Source organism: Eucyclogobius newberryi, unplaced genomic scaffold, assembly GCF_026437365.1.
Source record: "Eucyclogobius newberryi isolate DKJ021-1_F unplaced genomic scaffold, fEucNew1.0.hap1 SCAF_17, whole genome shotgun sequence".
In the NCBI taxonomy this organism is placed as follows: Eukaryota; Metazoa; Chordata; class Actinopteri; order Gobiiformes; family Gobiidae; genus Eucyclogobius; species Eucyclogobius newberryi.
This window is the reverse complement of record NW_027315801.1, coordinates 22,664,605-22,688,247: the sequence shown is the minus strand read 5'-3', so window position 1 is coordinate 22,688,247 and position 23,643 is coordinate 22,664,605. Positions and strand designations below refer to the sequence as shown.

The following is a 23,643-nucleotide window of genomic DNA, read 5'->3' as shown; positions in this document are numbered from 1 at the left end:
GAGGTTATTTTAGGCAGAGCAGTGGATGGCTCTTGGATCGAATTACAGCAGTGGGCTAGTCTCTCCACACTGGCATCAGGACAAAGGAAGTCAGAGGATTTGTGACATTTCTTTACACCTTTCATTTATTCATTTGCACATACAGTTGTTGGACACAGTAAATTTGTTGACATCAGCAAAGAGTGATGCAGAAAACAGGTTATTTTTGTCATAGAAGAAGAATCACTAGAAACTAATGTTCTGTTTCTATGCTTTTGAGAACACAACAGAACTTTGTGTGTAAAACAGTTAAAATGCTCTCCAAGTTATAGTTTGGAATGAGGACCACTGTAAAAAACTGAACTGTTATTAGACTTAATTCTCTAATCAAAGGGAAATTAACTTAGAATTATTAGTAGAATAGTAGTCATGTTTCAAAATTACCCATAAAACTTTCCTTAATTTAAGTCTTTCACAGAAATTGTACCTAGTTTTGAAATAGTATAAGTAAAAAGTAATGTAAAAAAAATAAAAATCAATAATCAGTCTTATTCTTACAGTGGTTCTATTCCTGTTCTGTTAAAGTCACAGTATTAACACACCTCCAGTGAAAATGCTCACAGTCACAGTTAAGTACTAGACTCGCAGATTAATTAGACAGAAAGATAATCTGAGGGCCAAGATGTAAAAATGAGAGATTACTTCAGTCAGAATTCACAGTTAAACACAGAGGATGGATCATGGCCGTCCTCTCTGACATGGGGGCCATTTTGGCTCTTTAGGAGCGGGCACAGTTTCCAGTGAGTGGACCAAAGCCCTGAGTGAAGAGAAACTCGTTCATCCTTCAGTAACCACACCTGAGTCAGCAAGTCTCTAACTCTAAAGCCCTGAGTTCTGGCCTTTCACCAGGCCGACGCTCACATACGACGGGGAATAGATGCGCTATACAGAACTGTGTAAACACTAAGTCCTTGAGAATTGAAATGCTGTGACAAATGCTTTCAATCTTAAGGAAAAAATAGTAAACAATGTGATTCGTTTATCCTCAGCATGCTTTTTATGTGTTTGGTACCTTTGAAAAGTAGACATGTGATTTGCTTGGATTAAGTATGACAAGCTTCTCAAAGCTAGGCCATTACTCAGAAACTCCCTACACTTACCATGAAACTAAAGACAGTCTTTGACCATTTGATGTTGTGCTCTTTTGTGAGAGCATTGCCACAGCATTTCCACACCCCAGTCTTCACAGTTTACACAGTTGTGGATGATCTGATCTGTGTGTTTGCTGAAGCTGCATGCTTTTGAACATGTCAAGTCTTTAAACCACATGAAATTATCAAGCACAGTTTTTACACAGACGTTACATAAAGGTGAGAATGTGAAGGCACTCCTAGACACAGGCCCCAGATCAGTGTTCTTCTTTTAATTAAAACTATTTGTGAGCTGATCTCAGGCCTGCCACTAGGGGACAGCGCGAAGTTATGTCCACTTTTCAAGTCTGATGATGCCTATACATGTCCCAAAAGATGCAAAAAAGTCCACAGAACAAAATGATTACCACCTGGACACAATAAGAAGAACTTGACAAGATGGCACGGATATTCTACACGTGTCAAAGAGTCTCCAACATTTTCAACAGAACCAAGGCCAAAAAACAAGTGTGTCCTCTGTCAGTCCACAGGTCTGAAGAGGACGCGGCCTCGGAGCCCAAAGCCTCCCTTCTTAGTGACGGGCTGAGGCAGGGGAGGGGAGGTGGAGGAGCTGGAGGAGGCAGGGGGTGCTGCAGCAGCCGGGACAGGCAGAGCTGAGGGCTGCACTGAGGGCTGGCGGGACAGAAGCTCTTTGAACACCGAATTCATCTGGCGACTGATCATCTCCTACAGAACAGTAAAGACGTGAGAAATATGAGACATTTAGCCTCCACATTTCAGCTATTCCCACTATTTCACAGTTTTCTAAATCAACATAATTAATTTGAGAGTGTCTGGCCGTTTAAGAGGACAACAACTCATACAAATACTTTCAAACAAATCAGAGGTGTGTAGGAGTGGATGCCAGATGTTTTTCCTGATGTAAACCGTAAATCTGGAGACAATAATATTATATATTGTTTTCTTCTACCCTCGTTCCACTGCTGATTGTATTGCATTGACCATCATTGCGTAATAGATTTGTGGGCAGTGTAAATCAATAATATACTTTATTGACCACCTACTCTTATTCTCAGATGATAAATTATTCAAAACAACAATACCGTGGCACTTAAAATAGCCTTTTCTATTAATGTTTGTAAGTTAGCACCACACCATTCAGTTCAGACAGAAGAAGTTACAAGAGGTCACAATGTTAACAACACATAAGTTTATAATGACAAGACTTCAGGTTCAGTTTTAGTCATAGCAAATGGTAGGTCAGACAACATGCACTATTATGGCCCAGAGTAAATCAATATTTTTGTTCATTAATTTAAAATTTGTTAAAATTACATTTTCTGTAACCTTGTCAATTGCAGTCTTGTCGGGCTGAACGAAGCCTGGTCTGTCTGTTGGTCTGAAGCCCGCTTGTCGCAGTGTGTCCAGGGTGTGTCTCCTTTCCTGGGACCTTCATTTAAAACAATACAAATATATTTGAGTCATACACTGACGTCTTGTTTACTATAACTCTTGTCAGACTTTAAACTTACACTGGAAAATGCCTTGTTGCTGGAGACATAGATTGCTTCCTGTTTGGGCTGACTTCGCTTGCTCTCTGTCGCCCTGGCAACGATGCACTGTCACTGTTCACGCGCATCCTGACACAATACGTACGGATTCAATTTATGTGTGAATGCATAGCATCATAATAAAATACAGGTATGTGATCAAATCAGATGTAAATGAAGTAAATTTCATGGAGATTACTTCTATCATTTTGAGTGTTATAAATACATTTTCAGAATAGACTTCCTCATAAAATATACTGCAAAATTGTGTGAATGAGTGAGCAGTTAAAGCAGAAGTGAAAAGAGTTAAACAGAAAGTAAAAATAAATCTGAATACTTAAGTGAGACTACAAAACATATACCGGTAATCAAACTAGCTTTTTAAAATGTATTACAGAGCTCACTATTTATGCATTACTCGCTTTATTTTGCAACATCTTTCTATGTCAGCCATGAGAGGGACTATTAGCCGCTTACACACTGTTGCAGATCATTCTAAATATTCTGGTATTGTTTGTTACGCACAGTCCAGGCCTGTTGAAAATCTTACATAACGACCTCACACCTCATCTCAATCTCCATACAGTAATGAACACAACTGAAACACAACTATTTAAGTCTTGCACACAGACTTTAAAGTAATGCTTGTGTTGTATCTCTGTACCTTGTCGGGTTCTCCGTTGGATCTTCTACGGTCAGGTTCCCAGTGCTGCCTCCACCTCCACCCACCTCATCTCTCTTCCCTCGCTCCATCCTGGAAGAAGAACAAGAACAAAAATATAGAATGTTTTAGGAAAATTCACCATAAGATGTTTAAATAAATAAAAAACAAGACATTTAGTAAGAGGTCGTAGGGCACATAAAAGCACCACAAGTAAAATAAAAAGATGCAAATGGTTATATTAGTGGAATAAATAAACCAGCAAATATACTCAATCTGAAAAGCTTGAGTTAACCTTAAAAACAGAGAGTGATTACTTTCCTTCGAGGTGATTTAATGACTGTAGGAGTTTTGGCAGCAGCGAAACCAGATTAATTATTTTAAGAAGTTCTCTAAATGTGCTAGTGTTGACTGGAGTGTTAGTGCTGTGAATGTGATGGATATTTTTTCTGCTGCATCACTCCTGATTCTATTTGCAAATGCTGCAAAACTCCAAGCATTTTAAACCTTTGGAAATTAATGTATAACTCATAAGATAAGATAAGATATTCCTTTATTGTCCACACATGGGGAAATGTCATAATATATTCATTATAGGTCATGTTGTTTTCTCTTCTGAATTTCAGGTAAGTGAAATTAGTTAATAGGTTAATAGGAAGGTGTGTATTGTTTATTGCAATATCAATATCAGTTCAAGTGTATTTTGTATTTATTAAAGAATACATTTCTGCTGCTGAAGCTTGGCTGGAAGTCACAGTGTCTTTCAGTGAGCAGTACTGCGGGAAGCTTGGTTCTTCTTATCCCGCCGCAATAAACCCTTTCTGATTCTGATTTTGATTCATTCTGTGTCCGTGTCCAGAGGCCTGTTCATGTTCCGCTCTCTAACATGAGCTTTTAGAACCAACACGGACAGCAGCTTGTTTTAGAGGTTTGCGCATAGACTCTGAGAACAACACAGTCTCAAACCACACTGAATAAACCTGTGAGGGAATCGTGGATGTTTGCAGGTTCTGCTTAACTGAGAATGTGCAGAGGAGAAACCATCTGGACACTGTTTTATAAAAACAAGACGTTTTCGACTCTCATCAGTTCTCAGACTAGATCTGCAGATTGAGAATGACTCTTGGATGAGAGTTGAACCATCTTATTTTTGTAAAACCGTGTCCAGATGAATACAACTGAACCTTTTCCTACTTCAGATTGCCAATTAAAATGTTCAAAATGTCAAAGTGTCCTTGTCTCTTCAGTCTGAATCAGAGTCAAGGGGTGACATTTATTGAAGGTAATAAAAATGATTACCCGTCCAACAGGCTGATGTATTTATGCGGAATGAGTCCCTTGACTCCGCCCACTTCCCCTCTCCACCAATCACAGGATGCCTTGCTGTGGAGTATGAGGAGCTCTCCCTGTTTGAAGGACAGTTCTGCCGGAGATCTAGCCACATAATCAAACATGGCCACAGCCTCCAATTCTGAACACAGCATATTCACAATGTGGTTAAAAAGACATAAACCACCACAGATATGTACAAGTGATTAATAAAACATACTTTGAGAGTTGAACTTGTGTTAAACTTGATGTGTTGTAAATATGACTATTATCAATGTTTACAGTACTTATTTTTACTCACCTTCTTCACTGGGCAGATGTTCGGTCTCCCCATCTCCTTCTTCGGTTATTGGTTCACTGAAAGGAAAACATGTTGTCACTGAACAACATCTATTCTTTCTTTTCCCCCCTCCACATTTAAACAATCAAAAAGGAGGCTTTACATTACCATAGTGATTATTTCAATAGTGTTCCCTAACTGTAGTTAGCACTGCTATGGATGCACTCTCTCACCAGTACTCCTGTTCCAGCGTCATGTGCTTTTCGTAGACGGGTCCGGGCACCTCCGATTGGCTGGGGAAGATGACGTCGTGCTGGAGGATCATGGTCTTGACCAGCTCATTGACCTGTGGCTGCTGAGCGACCGCATCATCCGAGTCCACCCCTCGGAGCAGACTGGGCCCGAAGCACACGGCCAGATTATAGGGCTGCATCATGTTCTCATCACTGTACTGAGACACACTGCAGGAACACAAGACACATTATTACTGCTAAAATCAAAAGACTCCGTTTTAATATAAAAGCTGATCTTAACATATTCGGAATGTGTTTATTAGTAAGAAATGCTAATAGCAGAGTGGAAATAGCATGGTAGTGTAATTTTGGTAAGCACATTTAAATTATTCATGGCAACAGGACATATACATTTGGTATTTAACTCTAACCCAGTATGTAGACTGTAAATTATGAGAAAACATGCTAAAATGTGTTAACTATATGGAACTATCATTATCTTATATATAACCATCAAATAACAGTTATGAAAATATAACAAATAACAATCATTTTATAAAGGAAAAGCTCAATTGAGGCAGTTGTAGTTTGTCAGACAACAGCACATCCAGAACCCTATCCCAGTTATGTAATACTATACTATAAGAGTACTAACACCTCTGCCATTTACAATAGTGACTCATGAACACATGTACCTCATTTCTTATATCAAAATGAGACACACAACTATTCTATTTGGTTACAAACTCATTATGTGGGCTGAAATCTAACATTGAGTTATTTATTCCAGTTTTAGTTAATATAAAATGTGTTTATTTACTGATTCAGGAAAGCAAAAAGGTATCGCATCACGATGAGCAGCGGCCGAGGAAATGAGGAGACAATGGCTTTTATCTGAGCAGCTCCCTCGGTCACCGAATCAATTTCTGGAACAAAAACAACAGAGAAACATTGGTGGAAAAAAAAAACAGAATAAAAAAGAATTATGAAACTACTATTTCAGCGCTGTTAAATAAAAAGAACTGGCAAGTTACAATGTGTTTCTTATGCAAATGCAGTGGATTTTGAAAACAGAAAACACAACAAGCATCAGAGCATGACAGAGAAGAACCAGAGGGTGAGCGAGTTTCACTGTCTTGCATCAACAGACAATGCTTGAAACAACATCCACAAACAAGCTATTTCAAGTGACGGGATGGGAAAATTATGAGAATGGTTTATTTAGTATAAAACGACTCCAGTGAAATTAACACTTAAGCATGTATTGATGGAAAGTAAAAAGAAGATGTAACTCTAGATATTTTTTGTAACTCAAACTACAAACAACATATATTTATGTTTTGAATAATGTAAGAAATCTATCAAATGATAAACAAACTATATTGTATTTAAACACTATTCTACGCAGTGAAAACCCACCACCTACTCATCTCCATGGAGATGATATCGCTTTGCCTGGAATGTTCCACAGTATGGCATTTAACTTGTCTATCTCCATCTTTAACTATGAATGTCATCTGGACACCGTTTTTAAAATCAAGATGAAAACTTTCAGATGAAAGTTTTAAAAAACAGTTTCCAGATGACTACAACTGAATCCTTGTCTACGATGGAACACTCCTGGACAAATGAGGGATTACGCTGACTATGAATGCAAAGCAAATCACAATATGATGGTGTAATCAATAGTCTTTTCATATCACAGATTATCTGAATGTTGAAGATTTAGAGTGCAGAGTGCAGTGTATTTTAGAAAATGTATAAGGAGGAAAAAACGCAACACATAACATTTGACCTCGGCCGACTTACGGACACAGTCGAGCAGCTGGTTGTAAAAGTCGTAAGGGAAAAGAGGAGGCTCCAGGCCCCTGAAGTACAGTTTCAATACACCGGCCACTGAGTCCAGGTCACACTCACTGTCTGACAGAGGGTCTTCTCCTGAAATACACAGCATCAAAGTAACAAATCACATGTTTCATCTTCAACAAACATTTAGCAAACAAAGAATGTAAAGTGACTCTGTTCTAAATAATTAAATAAAAATAGCAACAACAGATGCAGTGACAATCTGGATATTGTTGAGTGAATTTATACTTTGAATATTATAATCCATACAATTAAAGTACTATTGATAGCTTTAAAATGGAAAATGTCTGATAAAGGGTTTTTAAATCGTAGGTGTTTAAAATATGCTTCCTTTATTTGCAAAATCAAAACAGCAGACGGCTTCAATTCATTTCTGATGTGTCTCAACTGTGTGGTTTATGCTGCTGGCACTCTCAGGTAAGTGTCAATATTCTTTTACCGGGATTAGATTGAAAAAAAACTCATATCTCTTAAGTCTGCCGGTTCTTTGTACATTGAGTTCACTCAAGTAAGTTATAAAAACCTGACTCTTTCACACTGAACTTCAGAAAAGACTGGAAAAAGTGAGTAAAAGGGAAAAATAGCTGTCACAATTAAACTTTAACGTTTAAAAGAGTAATGTCTAATGCAAAGATTTTCTAGATTTTTGTGAGTTCACAAACTCTTGAGAATCCATCTTGTTTTTCAAAAACCAGCAAACAACGGCAACAATTTGACTTAAATAACTTCTGCCGTTGTGACGCTTCGACCAATCAGCGCAAGTTTTTTTTTTTACGTCCCAACGGCTTTCAGCGAGTCTTTCCAGATTCATTCATGTGAAGTTCTCAAAACCAGAGACACAGATCAATCTAGTTACAGAATTACTGGACGAAATACCATATTGCAAAAATAATGGTTGCGTATATTTTAATAGTTAAGAGCAAATATATAGTAACGGCTTTTTAACTTTTCTTTTACTTACTATATATGTTATTAGATCTTAGTTAAATCATATTACTACGGCTAAACTCAGCTTTCTTTAATTTGACTTATTCCTTTTTTTTTGGCCATAATGTTAATGAATATACGTAGTCTTTTCACACAATGGACTTACAAATACAACCCTGAAATTGTCATCATGATGTCCAGAGTGACTGTACCTCTCTCAAAAGAGTCTCTGATAAGGTTGACTTCCCTCTGAGAGCCAGGGACCCGGAATATCCCCTCGTGATGCAGACCTACGCGGGGAGCAGAGCCACTGTAAGTACACCACAAAGACTACAACTGTCCTCACCTCACATCAACAGCACTGACTCACCGTGAAGGTTTATGAAACGAATGCAGCTTTCAACCACCACAGGGATCTGCTGCCCAGAACTCTGCACATGGAGCGGACACACATATAAGGATGAAAGCTCAGAATAATACAAACACACAATAGTTCATGAATTGCTTTGCAAAAGTGATGCTGACTCAAAAAGGCTCAAGGGCTGTTTCTACTCAGATATCCCAGAGTGGGTGCTCAATTGCAAATGCCATTTAACAAAAAACATCTGTGGGTGAGCTGCAAGTGATATTCTAAACAGAATCAATAAACGCATTGACAAAAGAGTTGTCAATGAAGTATTGAGGTAAAAAGAAATCATATCATATGTATGGATATAACATGCAGAGGGTGCAAGGAATCCACTGACACTGTACCAAGGCGTGAAGCTGTTGATTATCTGAGTAGTAAAGGCAATTTGAGAACTAAATCAAATTTAAATAAGAGTGCTGAAGCTGTATGGACACTCTCACACTTTCCTGCCGTCCCTGCTGGTGTGGTCAAAAGTATCAAAACTAGATACTAATTTAAGCAAGTATCAATAGAAAATAAACAAAATAAAAAAACAGACAAAATGTGACCTTTCCTGAACAGTTTCAACGATCTTGAGCTTTATCCGAATTAGTATAAGATCACATAGTAGCATAAAGAAAGTACTCTTATTTTGTATTGAAAATTACAGTCTATTGTCTAAAATAAGGGTATTTTTTATAATTGTTGTATTGAAATTGGTATTGAGTTCCTTATTATAGAACTCGTTTGATATTTTAGTATCTTGACAATACTATTCCTTGCCACTGCAGTGTTAGAACAGGATATCTAGGATTTTTGCAACACGGAATCTGTAAATATGTTACTAACAAACTGCATGTCACATCTTACATATTCACACACAAACATCTGCGTAGATCAGACCCAAAATCAATGAGGATAAAGCATAGTTTGGAGCATGCAGTGAAAAAGGGGGACTGCTGGGTTTGATACCTGTGTCCGGGACATTCTCCTCCTCCTCCTGCACCAAGCCAAACACAGAGTGACGGAGACAGATAAGAAGAGAGGGGAGCATAAAAAATAAGGATATAAAGATTCAGCAGCAAAAGAGGGGACACAAGGAGAGAGGAGACAGCGAAGGCCAGAGCGGTAATCCCTTCAGAGAGGGCACATGAAAGGGCCTGAGGAAGGGGAGAAGCTGCAGTAAGCAGTAAGCACCAGCAAACAGAGGAGTGCCAAATACGCCAGGGCATGGACAATCTGAGAGCTCCAGGTCTATTCTACTGGGCTCCTGAGAGAGAAGTGTTCTCTGTGAGGTGTACGGAAAGGCGAAGAGCAGCAGCTAGTGATGAGGTCGTTGGATCATGTTTAGGTCACTACTTGAATTCATCGTAGCATAATCCCTTCATATAAAAGATTAAGAACAAGACATCATAGCAGTGGCAATGACAGTACTTAACTCAAGAGATTTAATTTGTGGCCAACTCACAATTATGATCTATGTGTGTTACTATGCATGTGTTGCAAGTCTAACCCCACTAAGCCATATAATACATAATTTGACATGCTAGAAGTGTTCTTAAAGTTAAAAGTTAAAGTTTCAATAAGATCTAAACATAAATATTTCAAGCAGTCTTTTCAATCACAAGGGCCAGATTGGAATTAGTATTGGAAAAGTATTGTCCTTTTCCGACGCTATGTTTTGAGTGGTCCTGACTACACCACTAGCAGAAGCAGAGCAGATGTACTAAAGGAGACCCTGTTAGTTTAGTGTTACCTGTATGTAGGAGAGAATGTCTGTGCTGAAGAGTGAGTGGCAGAACTGAGAGACAGGCCTGGACTTCCGGATGCGTAATGACCGAGCACATTGACTTCTGGGAAATATACAATATAGTACATACATGTGGTTGAGGCTCAGATAGTGAGTGATCATGTATCCCAAGCACATGTATGGGACCCTCCTCTGTTCCCCTCTCTCCATGTGACGGATCAATTCTAATACAAAAGTCATTACCTGGAAGGGTCACTGTTGACAGCTTCAGCTATGAAAAAAATAAATAATACAGATTAGAATCTAAATTAAACAACAACAAAAAAAAAATTATGCTGAGTGAGATTTAGGAGCATATAATTTAGAAATGTAGGATTCAAAGTGTGCACTGGAAGAAGATCTGGGTTAGTTGGCTGACAACATATTTCAACATATGCCTGTGTATGTTGCCAATAGAGACTGTAGCTACAAATGCCTTATAGTTTGTCCTAATACATTGGCTGTGTCACATACTGTATAGGCCCTACACAGGACATGGTAGAAAAGATAGTCATCTGGATGAATGTAACCCCTCATTCATCCATAGACATAAGCACTAAAGCAGAATTTTTACAATAACTACAGTTGTCATCAGGGGAAAAAGCACATATTGCTTAATTAGTTCCATAATGTACTTTCTGTATGAGATGTCACAGTTTAGATTGAAACACAAAATAGTTAATAATAATATAATTTCTAAATACGTTACATTTCTAAATTGTATCATAGAACTTGATTGTAACAAAAAAAAAGGATGAAATGAGGGGCCAAAATGTACTTCTTTTGTGCTATTCTAAATACCAAACTATTATTTCTGTAATATGACAAAGTATGTATGCACCTATCTTAGAGTTTTTTTTATTAAATTCATTGCAAGATATACAACTACACAAAAGGGGTTAGTAAATGTTATCCAAGACATTAAATGACTCAAAATACTACATACTATACTATACGAAGTACCTTTCTGTATGGCATCTTGTAGAAGGTCATGTTTGGCTTGAAGTTTGGAGGACAAAGAGCTGCTGGCGAGGAACTCCTTCACTTTCTAAAGATGAAAAATGCACAGATTCAATAATATATATGTATAAATTTGGATTGTATAAAATGTAGTGAATGTTTTGTACTGTAAAATAGAAGGTCTCTGTCTCCTGCTGATTGGCTCGACGCTTGGCGAGAGCGAGTTTGGGGGCGGTGCTTCCCCCAGGCTGCTCATGGGTTTGGCTGCTTGGCACATCGGGGGCGGGGTAACTGTCACTGTCACCCATATTGTCTAGCAAAGCAGTGAGTGTGGCTTTGAGGGTTTTACTGATCTGAAAAAAGACAAAACAGTCCTTGTTTTGGTCGAATGTAAAAAGCCCAATTCTAGACCGTTAGATAACATCAACACTGAGTCACAAAGAGTGCCAGACTGAAACACTGATAGATTCATAATCACATGACGCTGACCTCTTCGGTTTCCAGGGTAACAGCAGCGAGACGGGATTGGAGCTGCTGGAAGCGGGTCTCAAGCTCGTACCTGACCTGGCTCTCCGCACTGACCTCACACACCTGAAACAAACACAAACAATGCAATAATGAGACTTTGACCAAAACCCTATAAGGTAAAATGATAGTTGTTACTTGGTCTCCTTCATGCGGGTGATAGTTGAATCTAAAGGGCAGGCAGAAGGCAGTGTCGTGCTGCTGTAGAAGTGCATCTCTGTCTCCACTCTGGTCTAGGGAGGTCACAGCCGTCTCCAGCTGCTTTAGACCAGACTCCTCTGTCTTAAGAATGCGCCATCTATTGGTTAGGTAGCACTTCATCACCCTCTCCACAGACTGGTGGAAACCCAGGTCACAGCACTGATTGAGGAAACAAAAAAATACTGTCAGAATCAATACTGAATGTTGATGGAAGCTAGATATGTGTAACAGATTTTAAATCATGATAGAGGAACATGACTCAATTTGAACTGTTAGCCTCAACCTCTTACTCCCTAGGATCATTGGTTCTCAGAAAATGACTAAATGGCAGAGTGTAGTCACTGACAGATGCTTCTCTATGATTCTTCAGCAAATAACATATATAGACAGACAATATCATTCACACTTTTTTTTCACAAATAGCTTTTGCAAAACACCTGCATGAAATAAAGGTCTTCCAAACCTAGAGGGGCAAAAGTCAGATACAGGCCCAAGTATTGGATACAAAACAGATGAAACATACGTATGTGTTTAGCAGCACAAGCTCCAGAATATAAAACAAGAACAATAACTTTGATCCTTACATCAATGAGCGTGCTGACGTCCTGCAGGTAGTACTTGTTCATGGCTGCATTGGCTGCGGCCAGATTCAGCAGGTAGTCATTGCGAGCTTTAGTGCACTTCAGCTGGGTCTCCTGCACTCGGCCATGTCTCTGTCAAGAACACATACAACAAAATAATGTAAGAGTCGAAGGTAGTATTGTTGTTGAAACATTAAAACAAAACAAAATATTCTAGACCAAACTTTGTTATTAAGCAAACTTACACAGTTACACAGTTACTAACAAACAACCCTGGGCGATGCCTATCTGCCACTTAATAATATGTTGCACTGCCTTTTATTACACTATTGCTTGTATTGCATAATATCTATTTGGCTGTATTTTACATGTACATACAATAATCTGTATTTGTACCTTGCTACATTTATACTTAATATACATTTATATACATTGGTCTACAATTCTGTTGTTGTTTTTTTTACTACAGTTCAATTTGCTCTTGATATTGTATTTTTCAACTACTATACCAAAGTCATTTTACTTTTGGATCAATAAAGTGTTTACAAGACTACGTAAAATCCCTATTTATTGCTTTTCATATGACACATTTTATACTGAAGCAGAGTCTGGCATTATTACACTATTCACAACACACAGCCTATAGAACAACCCCTTTTGTAATAGTTTCTTTCAGATGTGTAACAGGAAGTGGTTGCCTCTGGGTGCAAACTATAGGGGGACTTCCTCTGTCTCATTCAGGGCCACTATCTCTGTCACCTTCTCCATTAATCTCTCAATCTTCTTGACAGAGCTCCGCCTCTGCCCTCCTGATAGGCCGATGCCGAGCTCAGCTGACTTGCCGGTCTGCCTCTCCTCCAATCGCTCGGCCTCTTTGAGCTTCCCCTCTGCGATCATACAGTCCGTGTGGTACAGGTTGTATGTCTTTAAGGCCTGCAGAGGAGCATAATGTGCGTGTCTCAGTGCAATAATTAACGCTGTTTTTAATATGAGTTCAAATTACTCACAGTCTGAAGCTCAGTAGTGACCTTTAGCAGCTCGTCCTGCATCTGGGTTCCCACTTCTTTACTCTGGAATGGAAAAAGGGATGGATAGCTCACACTGTAAATATAATAACTAAAATGTTGCAATAGCAGAACCACTTTTATTACAACAAACCACTCACATACTATGTTACTCCCAAAGAAACAAAAAGCATAAACAACTTAAATAAAACACGTTATAAGTACACCTTAATTAGCATTAATACAAATGAATTCATATTGAACAGTTTATTAAGAATGATAAACGCTTAATAACTATTTAGAATATTAATTAAAAGTAGCTACTAAGCCTGAATCTTTATAAACTATGAATTATGAATTAAGTCTTTGTTCATGCTTTTTTTTTAGCATCCTGCTTCCGAAGAGTGCACACGCTTTTTTGCTCGCTCCGCTTGCTATCGCTGCTTTCCTTATTTATTTTGCTTTTTAATCAGTTTTTGTCTTCCAAACATTTTTGCTTTAGACTTTTTCAAGTAAACCAAGGATTTTACGAATTTTTTTCCAGTTTTAACGACATATCTGACGACAGCGACATGTCCGTAAGAAGAAGGGAGAAAGACTGTGAACGCTGTCGGAAATATCAACAAGAAATTAATGAGCTGAAAACACGGATATTTGTTTTGGAATCTGAAAAAGTTCTTCACGATACAATTCCTGTGTCAACCGACGGTAAGAAGAGCACACTTTTTACAAGAAAAACTGCTACTTTCAACCTAAACCGCAGTGACTCTGTCGTTTCCAAAACTGTCTAAAAACCAGAAAGACCAGGCTGTTTCTTGGAACAAACTTGGAGCAAAGCCTAAACGATACAAAGATAACGTGAAGTCACCTAAAATACAGCTCACCAACAGATTTTTACCACTTTCAGAGATGGAATTAAATGAAAAAAGGAAAGATGACGTGGCCAAAATACAGCAAGGAGGAACTGTGCCACAAGCCAAGGTCACGGAGATTGTTTTAGTTGGGGACGGCGCGATAAGTCACGTGACGCATGAAAAGATAAACACACATTCTTTTCCAAGCGCCACTGTTTCTGAGATAACGTCACTCCTTCCAAATATTATGGCTAAGCATGGAGGAGCTAAACAGCTGATTGTGCACGTGGGTGCAGTGGACATGCGGCGGGAACAGACTGAAGTTTTGAAAAAAGACTTCTTGAAGTTATTCGACGTGCTTGATAAAATGGAAATCAAAACATTCATAAGTGGACCTCTTCCAAACATCGACAGGAGGATAAACAAGTTTAGCCGGCTTCTTCAGCTGAACACATGGCTGTCCAAAGAGTGTTCCCCGAGAGGACTACACTATATTGAGAACTTCTATCTATTCTGGAAACGAGAGGACCTGTTTAAGAGAAATGGCCCCCACCTATGCAGAGGTGGAGTGAGGGTGCTGACAGAGAACCTGCTCCACGCTCTGAGGCATTGGACTGGGCCTGGACAGGGTCCTGAGCAGATAGTTAGAGAAGAGAGGAATGAGAGAAGAATTCCTGCTCCATCAGCCAGAGACCAAGCCAATGTTTCAACATCAAAAGCACCACAACCTCAGCCTCCACCAAAGGATTCATCAGCAGCTGCTCCACCACCACCACCAGCAAAGGATTCAGCTCCAGCTGCTCCACATTCACCTCCACCGCCTCCAGCAAAGGAACAATCTTCAAAGGCCTTGGACCCATCTGTGACAAGCCCAACAACATCCCTGTCATCGCCCCTGCCTTTACACCAGCCCTGGGTTCCCCCTGCAACATCTACTCCCACTAAAGATTCATCATTCTCCTTCTCATCTCCACTCTCACCCATGGGCCTTCCCAGCCATTTTGAAAGTCTGATCAAATCAGGCATTAAGATGGCTCCACTCACGCCCAATATAGCAAGGGCTATGCCGACTACACCAACAAAAGCCCCACCACCCATCCCCCCTCGCCTCTCACCTGGTCCCAAACTCTCCTTGGCTACAAAAGCCCCACCACCCATCCAACCTCGCCTTTCACCTGGTATCTCCCATAGCTAGGATGCACTGGGTCTCAGCGTTGCCGGGACTTATTGTCACATTAAAAATCAAACCAACCCGGGGCCCTATGTAAAAAGAGCCCCCCCTAGTGCTATTTCTGTAGTCACATCATCACACAGATGGAAAAACAAAATGCGAGTCAGGCCCAATCTGAGAAATGTGATTCATATTCCCTGTGAAAAGATAAAGCCCAGTCTCACTGAAACTAGTCTGAAACTTGCTGTGCTAAATGTCAGATCCTTATGTAACAAATCTCTCTTAATTAATAATTTTATTTCTTTTTATAATCTTGATTTTATGTTTTTAACTGAAACATGGCTTGACAAAAACACAGGAAATGTAGTTCTGATAGAATCTGCTCCACCCAACTTTAAGTTTGAATCTGAAACACGAGAAAACAAAAAAGGGGGTGGAGTCTGTGCTGTCTTTACAGATGAAATAATTACTCGCAGGTTGTCTTTTGGGGTGTTTTCATCATTTGAGTATGTATCCTTTAAAATGGAGCTAAAACGGTCTCCATCCATTCTCTTCATTGTTTTATACAAGCCTCCCCAGCACTGCCAAAGTTTTATTGATGATTTTACTGAGATGCTTTCAGTCATATGCACAGACTTTGATGGTTTGGTCATTACAGGTGATTTCAATGTGCATGTTGATAATATTTGTGACAGAAACGCTAAAGAGCTTGATGCTGTCCTTGAAACCTTCAGTCTTACTCAGCATGTGAGAGGCCCCACCCACAGCAAAGGACACACTCTAGATCTCATAATTACAAAGGGGGTAAATATTTCAAATGTTAATGTGATCGATGTTGCTCTGTCTGATCATTTCTGTGTCTTCTTTGACCTGTCTGTTTCTCCCAAACCTCCGGTTGGTCCTGCAGTTGTTCAGAGGAGACACATAAGTGATGGCACAGGTGCACTGTTTATGGAAATGATAAACTTTGAAAATGTCTCATGTTCTAATGTAAATGATTTGTTGAACTCTGTTACATCTAGTGTTTTGAATGTTCTGGACACCATCGCCCCTATAAAGGCTAAAATGGTTAAAAATAAGCAGAAGGCGCCGTGGAGAAATGATGATTCGGTCAGGGCACAGAAAAGGGAGTGCCGCAGGGCCGAATGGAAATGGCGCAAGTCAAAGCTCCAGGTTCAAAAAGAGATTTACAAAGAAAAGCTGAACATGTACAACCTAATCTTATGTAGAACTAGGGAAAGATATTTTTCTGAAATAATTGGAAGCTGCAGTAAAAACTCGCGTGTCCTGTTTGCCACAGTAAACAGATTAACAAACCCTCCAGCTCAGCTGCCATTAGAACTCATTTCCACATCCAAGTGTAATGAGTTTGCATTATTCTTTAATGACAAAGTTCAGGGCATTAAAAATGCTATAAATCCCACAATGCAAAAAATTACCCTAAAACCACCAAGACACTTAGAGCTAACTCACTTTGCACCAGTAACTGACAAAACTGTCCATGAGATCATCACCAGTCTGAGTTCATTTACATGCTGCCTTGATGTGTTACCCACCAAATTTCTAAAGTCTGTGCTGAACAGTTTGTTAGCACCACTCACTCACATAGTTAACATGTCGCTTCAATCTGGAACATTCCCAATGTCTTTGAAAACTGCGGTCATAAAGCCTCTCCTAAAGAAGAGCAGTCTTGATGCCGCAGTACTGAGTCATTACCGGCCCATCTCTAATCTGCCATTTTGGGGTAAAGTCCTTGAAAAGGTTGTTTACCAACAGCTCACAGAATAAACAACTCATTTGATGTTTTTCAGTCAGGTTTTAGACCTCATCACAGCACTGAGACTGCTCTTGTCAAGGTGACAAATGACATCCGCCTGAACACTGACACGGGCAAAGCCTCAGTCTTAATTCTGTTAGATCTGAGTGCTGCTTTTGACACTGTCGATCATGGGATCCTCTTACAGAGACTAGAGGACTGGGTGGGCATCACTGGCACTGCCCTAAACTGGTTAAGGTCCTATCTGGAAGACAGGAAGTACTTTGTTGAAATTGGTAGCTGTGTCTCAGACCACATGACCCTGACCTGTGGAGTGCCCCAAGGGTCAGTCCTGGGTCCCCTTCTGTTCAACCTCTACATGCTGCCGTTGGGTCAGTTGATACGCAGTGAAAATGTGTCCTATCACAATTATGCAGACGACACTCAGATCTATGTTTCACTATCGGCAGGTGACTATGGACCAGTAGATTCACTCTGACACTGCATCCAACAGATCAGTGTGTGGATGCAAAACAACTTTCTCCAGCTGAACTCAGACAAGACTGAAATAATCGTTTTTGGCCCACAAAAACAAAGAGAAAGTGTTAGCGGTCACCTCCAGAGTCTCGCTCTAAAACCTACAAACCAAATTAGAAATCTGGGGGTAATAATGGACTCAGACTTGAACTTTAATAGCCACGTCAAATCAATAACATCAGCAGCTTTTTACCATCTAAAAAACATTGCCAAAATCAAAAATATAGTGTCAAAACCAGATTTAGAGAGACTTATCCACGCGTTTGTCTCCAGTAGATTAGACTACTGTAATGGCCTGCTCACTGGTCTCTCCAAACGAGCTGTAAAACAGCTGCAGTGCATCCAGAACGCTGCTGCTCGGGTCCTGACTAGAACCAGGAAGTATGATCACATTAGTCCTGTTCTCAGGTCTCTGCACTGGCTCCCTGTGGCTCAGAGAATAGACTTTAAAGCAGCTCTGCTTGTGTACAAGTCTCTCCATGGCCTAGCACCAAAGTACATCTTGGATATGTTAGTGCCATATGAACCATCTCGGACTCTGAGGACCTCAGGGACCGGCCTCCTGCGGGTGCCCAGAGTCAGGACAAAACATGGGGAATCTGCATTTCAGTTTTATGCAGCTAAAATCTGGAACAGTCTTCCTGAAGATGTGAGACAGGCTTCTACTCTGAGAATGTTCAAATCTAAGATAAAAACAGTTTTGTTTAGCTGCGCATATGACTGAAAGGATTTTTTCTTTGCACTCTTCTCTTTTGTTTGTGATTTTATTAGTTTAGAAAATCAGTTGGATTGATAATTTTTAATTTAGTTAATTTTATTGTATTTCTGTAATTTCTTTGTGATTTGAATGCATTTGTCCTGCTGTGTGAAGCACTTTGAATTGCCTTGTGTATGAAATGTGCTCTACAAATAAACTTGCCTTGCCTTTATTAAGCAAATTAAAGTGTTGTAATTAAAGTGCTACCACAACTTTTTATCCATAAGATCTTTCACGAGTTAAACTGTTGCATTTGAGGATAACAACAAACATGTTAAAAGTTCAGAATCTACACCTCCATAGCAGATGATTAAGATTCTGCTCACATTTCGACCGTGACAAAGTACAAACTGCCTGACAACCGCTAATTTAAGAAACCGAGAGCGAGTACTTCATTTCCCTTTAAAGACAAGAAGAAACCACAGATGCCAGAGTGGAACAAGACAAGAAGATATAGTAATGTGCGCATCAAGACAAGGTGTTTTTTTGTTTGATTTGAACTAAAAGCTAATATGGAACATTGGATTAGATTTATTATTGTTGTTGATGAGGTCTATGCCCATGAAGACCCAAGTAAGGCGTATGATGCCTTCCTGAACAAAATAATTAAATTACATGACAAACACTGTTTTAGCAGGAAACAATACATTAAAGATGGAGCTAGAGTAAAGTAAAATAACTATTTGAACATCTTGGGATTTTGATATTCCTCCAACTTAGAAATGATTAAGGGGTTTGAAATTATCATTGTTGGTGCATTGCCACTGTGAGAGACAAAAAAAACATTTGGTTATCACATTGTATGATTGTTTATTTATAAGTTTGCTGCAGTATATGAACATCTGCCAATCAGCAGGAATTCTGGCTCAGTATGAAAAGCAGCAAAAGAAAAGGGAATTGCTAAATGCCATAATAAAGAATGGAATTAAAAAAAAGCAATATCCAAATAATTGTATAGAAAATAACTAAATTATAAGCAAAACTAAGGAAATAACAAATGTGTTGAATTAATTCTTCATAAATGTTGGACCGAGTTTGGCTAATGAAATTGCACAACCATTAAATACAACTGGATTTGATGGATGTAAAATTGCTTTTCATTGCAAGTGTACATGAAAATAAAATAATTGAAATTGTAGGTACCTTGAACAACAAGCGGTCAACAGATTGTTTTGAAACAGATCAATCAATGGTGAAAGAAATTATAAATTACACAGTTGTACACATACATCTGTAATGAGTCCTTTTTAATTAAAGTATTTTTCCAGGTCAAATGATATGATGGGTATACCAAAAGGTATACCCATTTTTGAAAGCGGAGACAAAAAAATATTATAGGCCAATCTTATTACTGCCAACATTTTCAAAACATTATGACATATGATTTGTAAAAAGACTGTTTCATAGATAAACACCATTAAGTGACCAACAATAAGGTTTTAGATGAAAAAGGTCTACTTCAATGGCAGCGATGGAATTGGTGGAGATATAAATTGCATCTGATAATAAAGATTATATGGTTGGTGTTTTCATAGATTTAAGCAAGGCCTTTGACTCCATAGACCATATTGGCTCATGCATGGCTTAAAAGTGATCTCATTGATAGAGAGCCATTCTCCCTGCTCTGCTCCAAGACGCGGATCATAGCCAATGTCCTGGAGCAGAGGCAATGTGTGCATCTAATTTGATCTAATAGTAAATGTAAAGCTTTTCTTTGATAAGATAAGATAATCCTTTATTGTCCCACATGGGGAAATTTCATTGATGCAACGCAGGCAGATAGAGAGGTAGATACAGAAGAAAAGAACAGATCACTTATAGGAAGTTTGAAAAACACTCTCAGTAGAAGATGTATACCTTATTTGATTTGCTATATCTCAATTTTATTATTGTTCATTGTTGTATGTTGCACCAAATCAACAAAGTAATTTCCTAGCCTGTAAATTTTGTTCACTGACAATGGCAATAAACCTTTTCTGATTCTGAGATAAGTATGGGCACATAAACAATTTAAATTCTGAAAAGCTCTTAAAATACTGTATAATTCTATCACTTTTCTATACCTTAATTACTGTGTACAAATATGGGGGAATAATTATAAATACATTTTCCTACTTTAAAAAAGCAAGCCATTTTCTACCGCTTGTTCCCTTTCGGGGTCGCGAGTGACCTGCATCAAGGCAGGTTCAAACTGAGGGAGACAGGGTACATCCTCAGAGGATCTGGTATTTTTCAGAAAGCAAATGCAAGGACTAACGTAAAGAACATATGTATTTCTGTTAGAGGCGTTAATTTATGGAACGGCTTAGATGAAACATTTAAAGACTAACAAGTTACACCTTGAAAAGAAAATGTAAGTAGAATGTAATAGGAAAATATAGAGAAATTGAAAGAATTGTGAAGTCAAAATTAGTGAGTGTGTGTTTATGCATGCATCCTGTCTGTCTGTCTGTCTGTCTGTTTTCTACATATAGATGTATATGGAAAAGTGTATTTGTGTATATGGATTGAAACTATCTGAGCCGTGTGACAATCTTAAATAGAAGATATAAGGACTCTATCATTGTAATAGTTCAGTTTAAATCATTAGTTAGCTGATGTGTTGCCTTCTTGCATGCCATGTTTTTTGTTAGCAGTTAGGGAAAAAAAGTGTTGAACTTCAGCCTAAACCCTTTAGTTTTTTGTTTCTGCTTTTTGCACTTGTTTTCCTCTGCCAATTGACCGAAGAGAAAATTAAAAAGATAAAACTACCGGTAACTAACTATTGCAAGTCGAACAATTAGATTAAATTGAGACACCTTCGCATGTATTTAAATGAAATTAAATCAAGCATAGTTTTTATTTTTTTAGATTTATATTTTTATTTTGGTTCAACGAAAGAGAAAAAAAGAAAAAAAAAGTGTATTATATTTGGTATTAACTTAAACCAAATGTTATTGTCTTCGCAGCTACTGACAACTACGCACTTGCCCTGCTACCCAATTGCCGAACATGGGATTTGCTCAAGAAGATATTAAATAAACGTACCTATACACACCATTTTAAAAGTTCCCTTGAAACATAAGATACTTATTTTGACCTAACTCTGCAGGCTGTGACATTATTTAAACACGCTGAAGTTGAAGGTTGAGTAGAGTTGTGTCTTTACCCTCTTGTGCAGGCGGTGTGTGTCTTCAGTGCTGTGTGTTAGTCTCTGGGTCAGAGTGTTACAGCAAGTGTCACCCAGAGACGCGTGCTCCCTGCTCATCAAGCGCGTCTGGGTGAGAAGAACGCTCCACACCTGGCACACCGACTGGCCCCACTGCTCCTTCCTGCACAAACAGTTACGCACAGATCAATTCGTTACTCAAAACTGAATTCATGCAAGAAAAGTGGTGGAATAGTGTAAACGTTTGCATATTTCTGACTCTGGTGTACATGGCAGGTGCTCACTTCTTGGTCTTGTGGGTGAACCTCTCTGTGAGTTTGTCCAGGGCCCGGGCGTATTCCGACTCGATGTCTCCACGGCGACGGAGGAACTCAGAGAGGTCCGAGAGCTGCTGTTGTTTCACCTCCACCTGAGAGTCCAGGATCTTCAACTGCTCTCCCAGCTGGGCCCGCAAGTCTAAAGCATGAACAGGATTTTCAGGATGATGATGATGATGATGATTATTATTAAAAGAGAACAAGATCAAAGAGCGAAAATACAAAATCAGAGAAAGCTTACAAAGAGGAATAGACAAATAAATAGAATAGCCCACAACAACAAAATAATCAGTCTCCTTCTGCTCTTTCTGTCACAGTGTGTGTCAAATGTGTCCATTTTCAAGTTAAAAGTCAAATTGCATTTAAATAGGACAATATTCACTCAATATAACTTTAATATAACTCTAATATTTTAGCCTTTACCCTAGACACAAAAACTATGATATAACGAAAGGACCTCATACATTTCATAGCCAGGAAATATCTTCTTTTCTGACTTTTTGCATGCCGCTGCATCCTGAACTAAACAGTCAAATTGGTAAACCTGCTGTAGGGAAAACAAGACCATGAGAACCATACCGGCCCCATGTGTTCCTTACAGTCCCATGCACACACGCTCACATTAGTACAGCGGAGCAGACGACATGGGGGCAACCCAGAAGCAATGTGCCGCAGAGGATTATGAGATATACGTCCATTGAACTATTTATATCCAGATCCTGACACAACCCCTGTACACATGTAACAACATCTGTGCAGAGGCTAGCAAGTACACACACATGGGAAGGGTATGGTAATATATGTCAATAAACAGTCAGTATATTAGTACATGTGTCATCCATCTGTAGTAATCATGTGCAATAGTATATTATACACAATACAGACCCATAGTCACGTTACTGTTCAAAGATATTGTAGCTTTTATGCTACTTAGATTGTATTTATGCTTTTTTCCTGCCTCTAGGTTGGACTAGACAGGACAGTGAAGTGTTAAATGAGGGCGAGAGCAGAAAGGACATTCAGACATTCATTCATTCAGGGCGGGGAATTGTGCTCACTCAACTACCGGGCAGTATTTGAATTTTTAAATTGAAAGTATGTATTCATATTTCATCGTCATTTTATCATCGCCATAAGGACCCTTGATGTGTCATTCATTCATCGAACCAGATTGTATATGAGTGAGGGAGTTCTCAACAGGCAACCATTTGTTTAAAGCCTTACCAGTTCTGAGTTTTTGACTGTTTTTCTGCACGGTGTCTGCGGCTTTTTTCTGTTCTTTCCTCTTTTGTGAGTGTTGGTGCGTACACAGCCCGGGGGTGAGTGGATGTGAGGAGACAGCATCACTAATACTGCTATAAATACACCCTTGTAGTACAGTACACAGAGCCAGACACGGCAGAGCAGCACATGACCTGCGTACCGCTGTCATGGCTAAATGTTATTTGCACACGCTCAATTATCAGACTTTGAGCTCAAAATTTATCGGCACAGGGGTGAAAACGTGCTGAAAGATTTGTACCAATATCAACAAAAAGCTCATTGACTTTGGGTTTTTCTTATACTGCACAGCTCCCCAACATTGAAGATATAGAACTACTTCTGCTAAAACAACATCATTTTTTTAGAACAGGGTTTTGTAATGATGACAAACTGTTGGTAGGAGGTTTGATGAAAAT

At 39.0% G+C, this 23,643-nt stretch overlaps 1 protein-coding gene across 2 annotated transcripts in view; it reads right to left on the bottom strand.

The window, feature by feature from the left end:
* Window positions 1-98: 98 nt before the first annotated feature.
* The window catches only part of arhgap4b (Rho GTPase activating protein 4b), a 34,001-nt gene continuing 10,456 nt past the window's right edge, over window positions 99-23,643 (bottom strand). Inside the window, exons 3-24 of one of the 2 annotated variants that reach the window (XM_072449499.1) lie at window positions 21,932-22,103; window positions 21,648-21,810; window positions 13,428-13,490; window positions 13,180-13,353; window positions 12,424-12,552; window positions 11,777-11,998; window positions 11,603-11,704; window positions 11,281-11,466; window positions 11,117-11,201; window positions 10,358-10,385; window positions 10,121-10,217; window positions 8,347-8,407; window positions 8,189-8,266; window positions 6,993-7,121; window positions 6,004-6,109; window positions 5,184-5,411; window positions 4,972-5,027; window positions 4,641-4,812; window positions 3,345-3,434; window positions 2,663-2,770; window positions 2,478-2,580; window positions 99-1,856 (exon numbers count right to left, since the gene is read on the bottom strand). In XM_072449499.1, coding sequence (XP_072305600.1) covers window positions 1,650-1,856; window positions 2,478-2,580; window positions 2,663-2,770; window positions 3,345-3,434; window positions 4,641-4,812; window positions 4,972-5,027; window positions 5,184-5,411; window positions 6,004-6,109; window positions 6,993-7,121; window positions 8,189-8,266; window positions 8,347-8,407; window positions 10,121-10,217; window positions 10,358-10,385; window positions 11,117-11,201; window positions 11,281-11,466; window positions 11,603-11,704; window positions 11,777-11,998; window positions 12,424-12,552; window positions 13,180-13,353; window positions 13,428-13,490; window positions 21,648-21,810; window positions 21,932-22,103 — 2,759 coding nt within the window. In that variant the 3' untranslated portion in view covers window positions 99-1,649. Of the gene's footprint in view, window positions 1,857-2,477; window positions 2,581-2,662; window positions 2,771-3,344; window positions 3,435-4,640; window positions 4,813-4,971; window positions 5,028-5,183; window positions 5,412-6,003; window positions 6,110-6,992; window positions 7,122-8,188; window positions 8,267-8,346; window positions 8,408-9,336; window positions 9,365-10,120; window positions 10,218-10,357; window positions 10,386-11,116; window positions 11,202-11,280; window positions 11,467-11,602; window positions 11,705-11,776; window positions 11,999-12,423; window positions 12,553-13,179; window positions 13,354-13,427; window positions 13,491-21,647; window positions 21,811-21,931; window positions 22,104-23,643 lie in introns of both variants that reach the window. The other variant, XM_072449500.1, reaches the window with a different exon arrangement.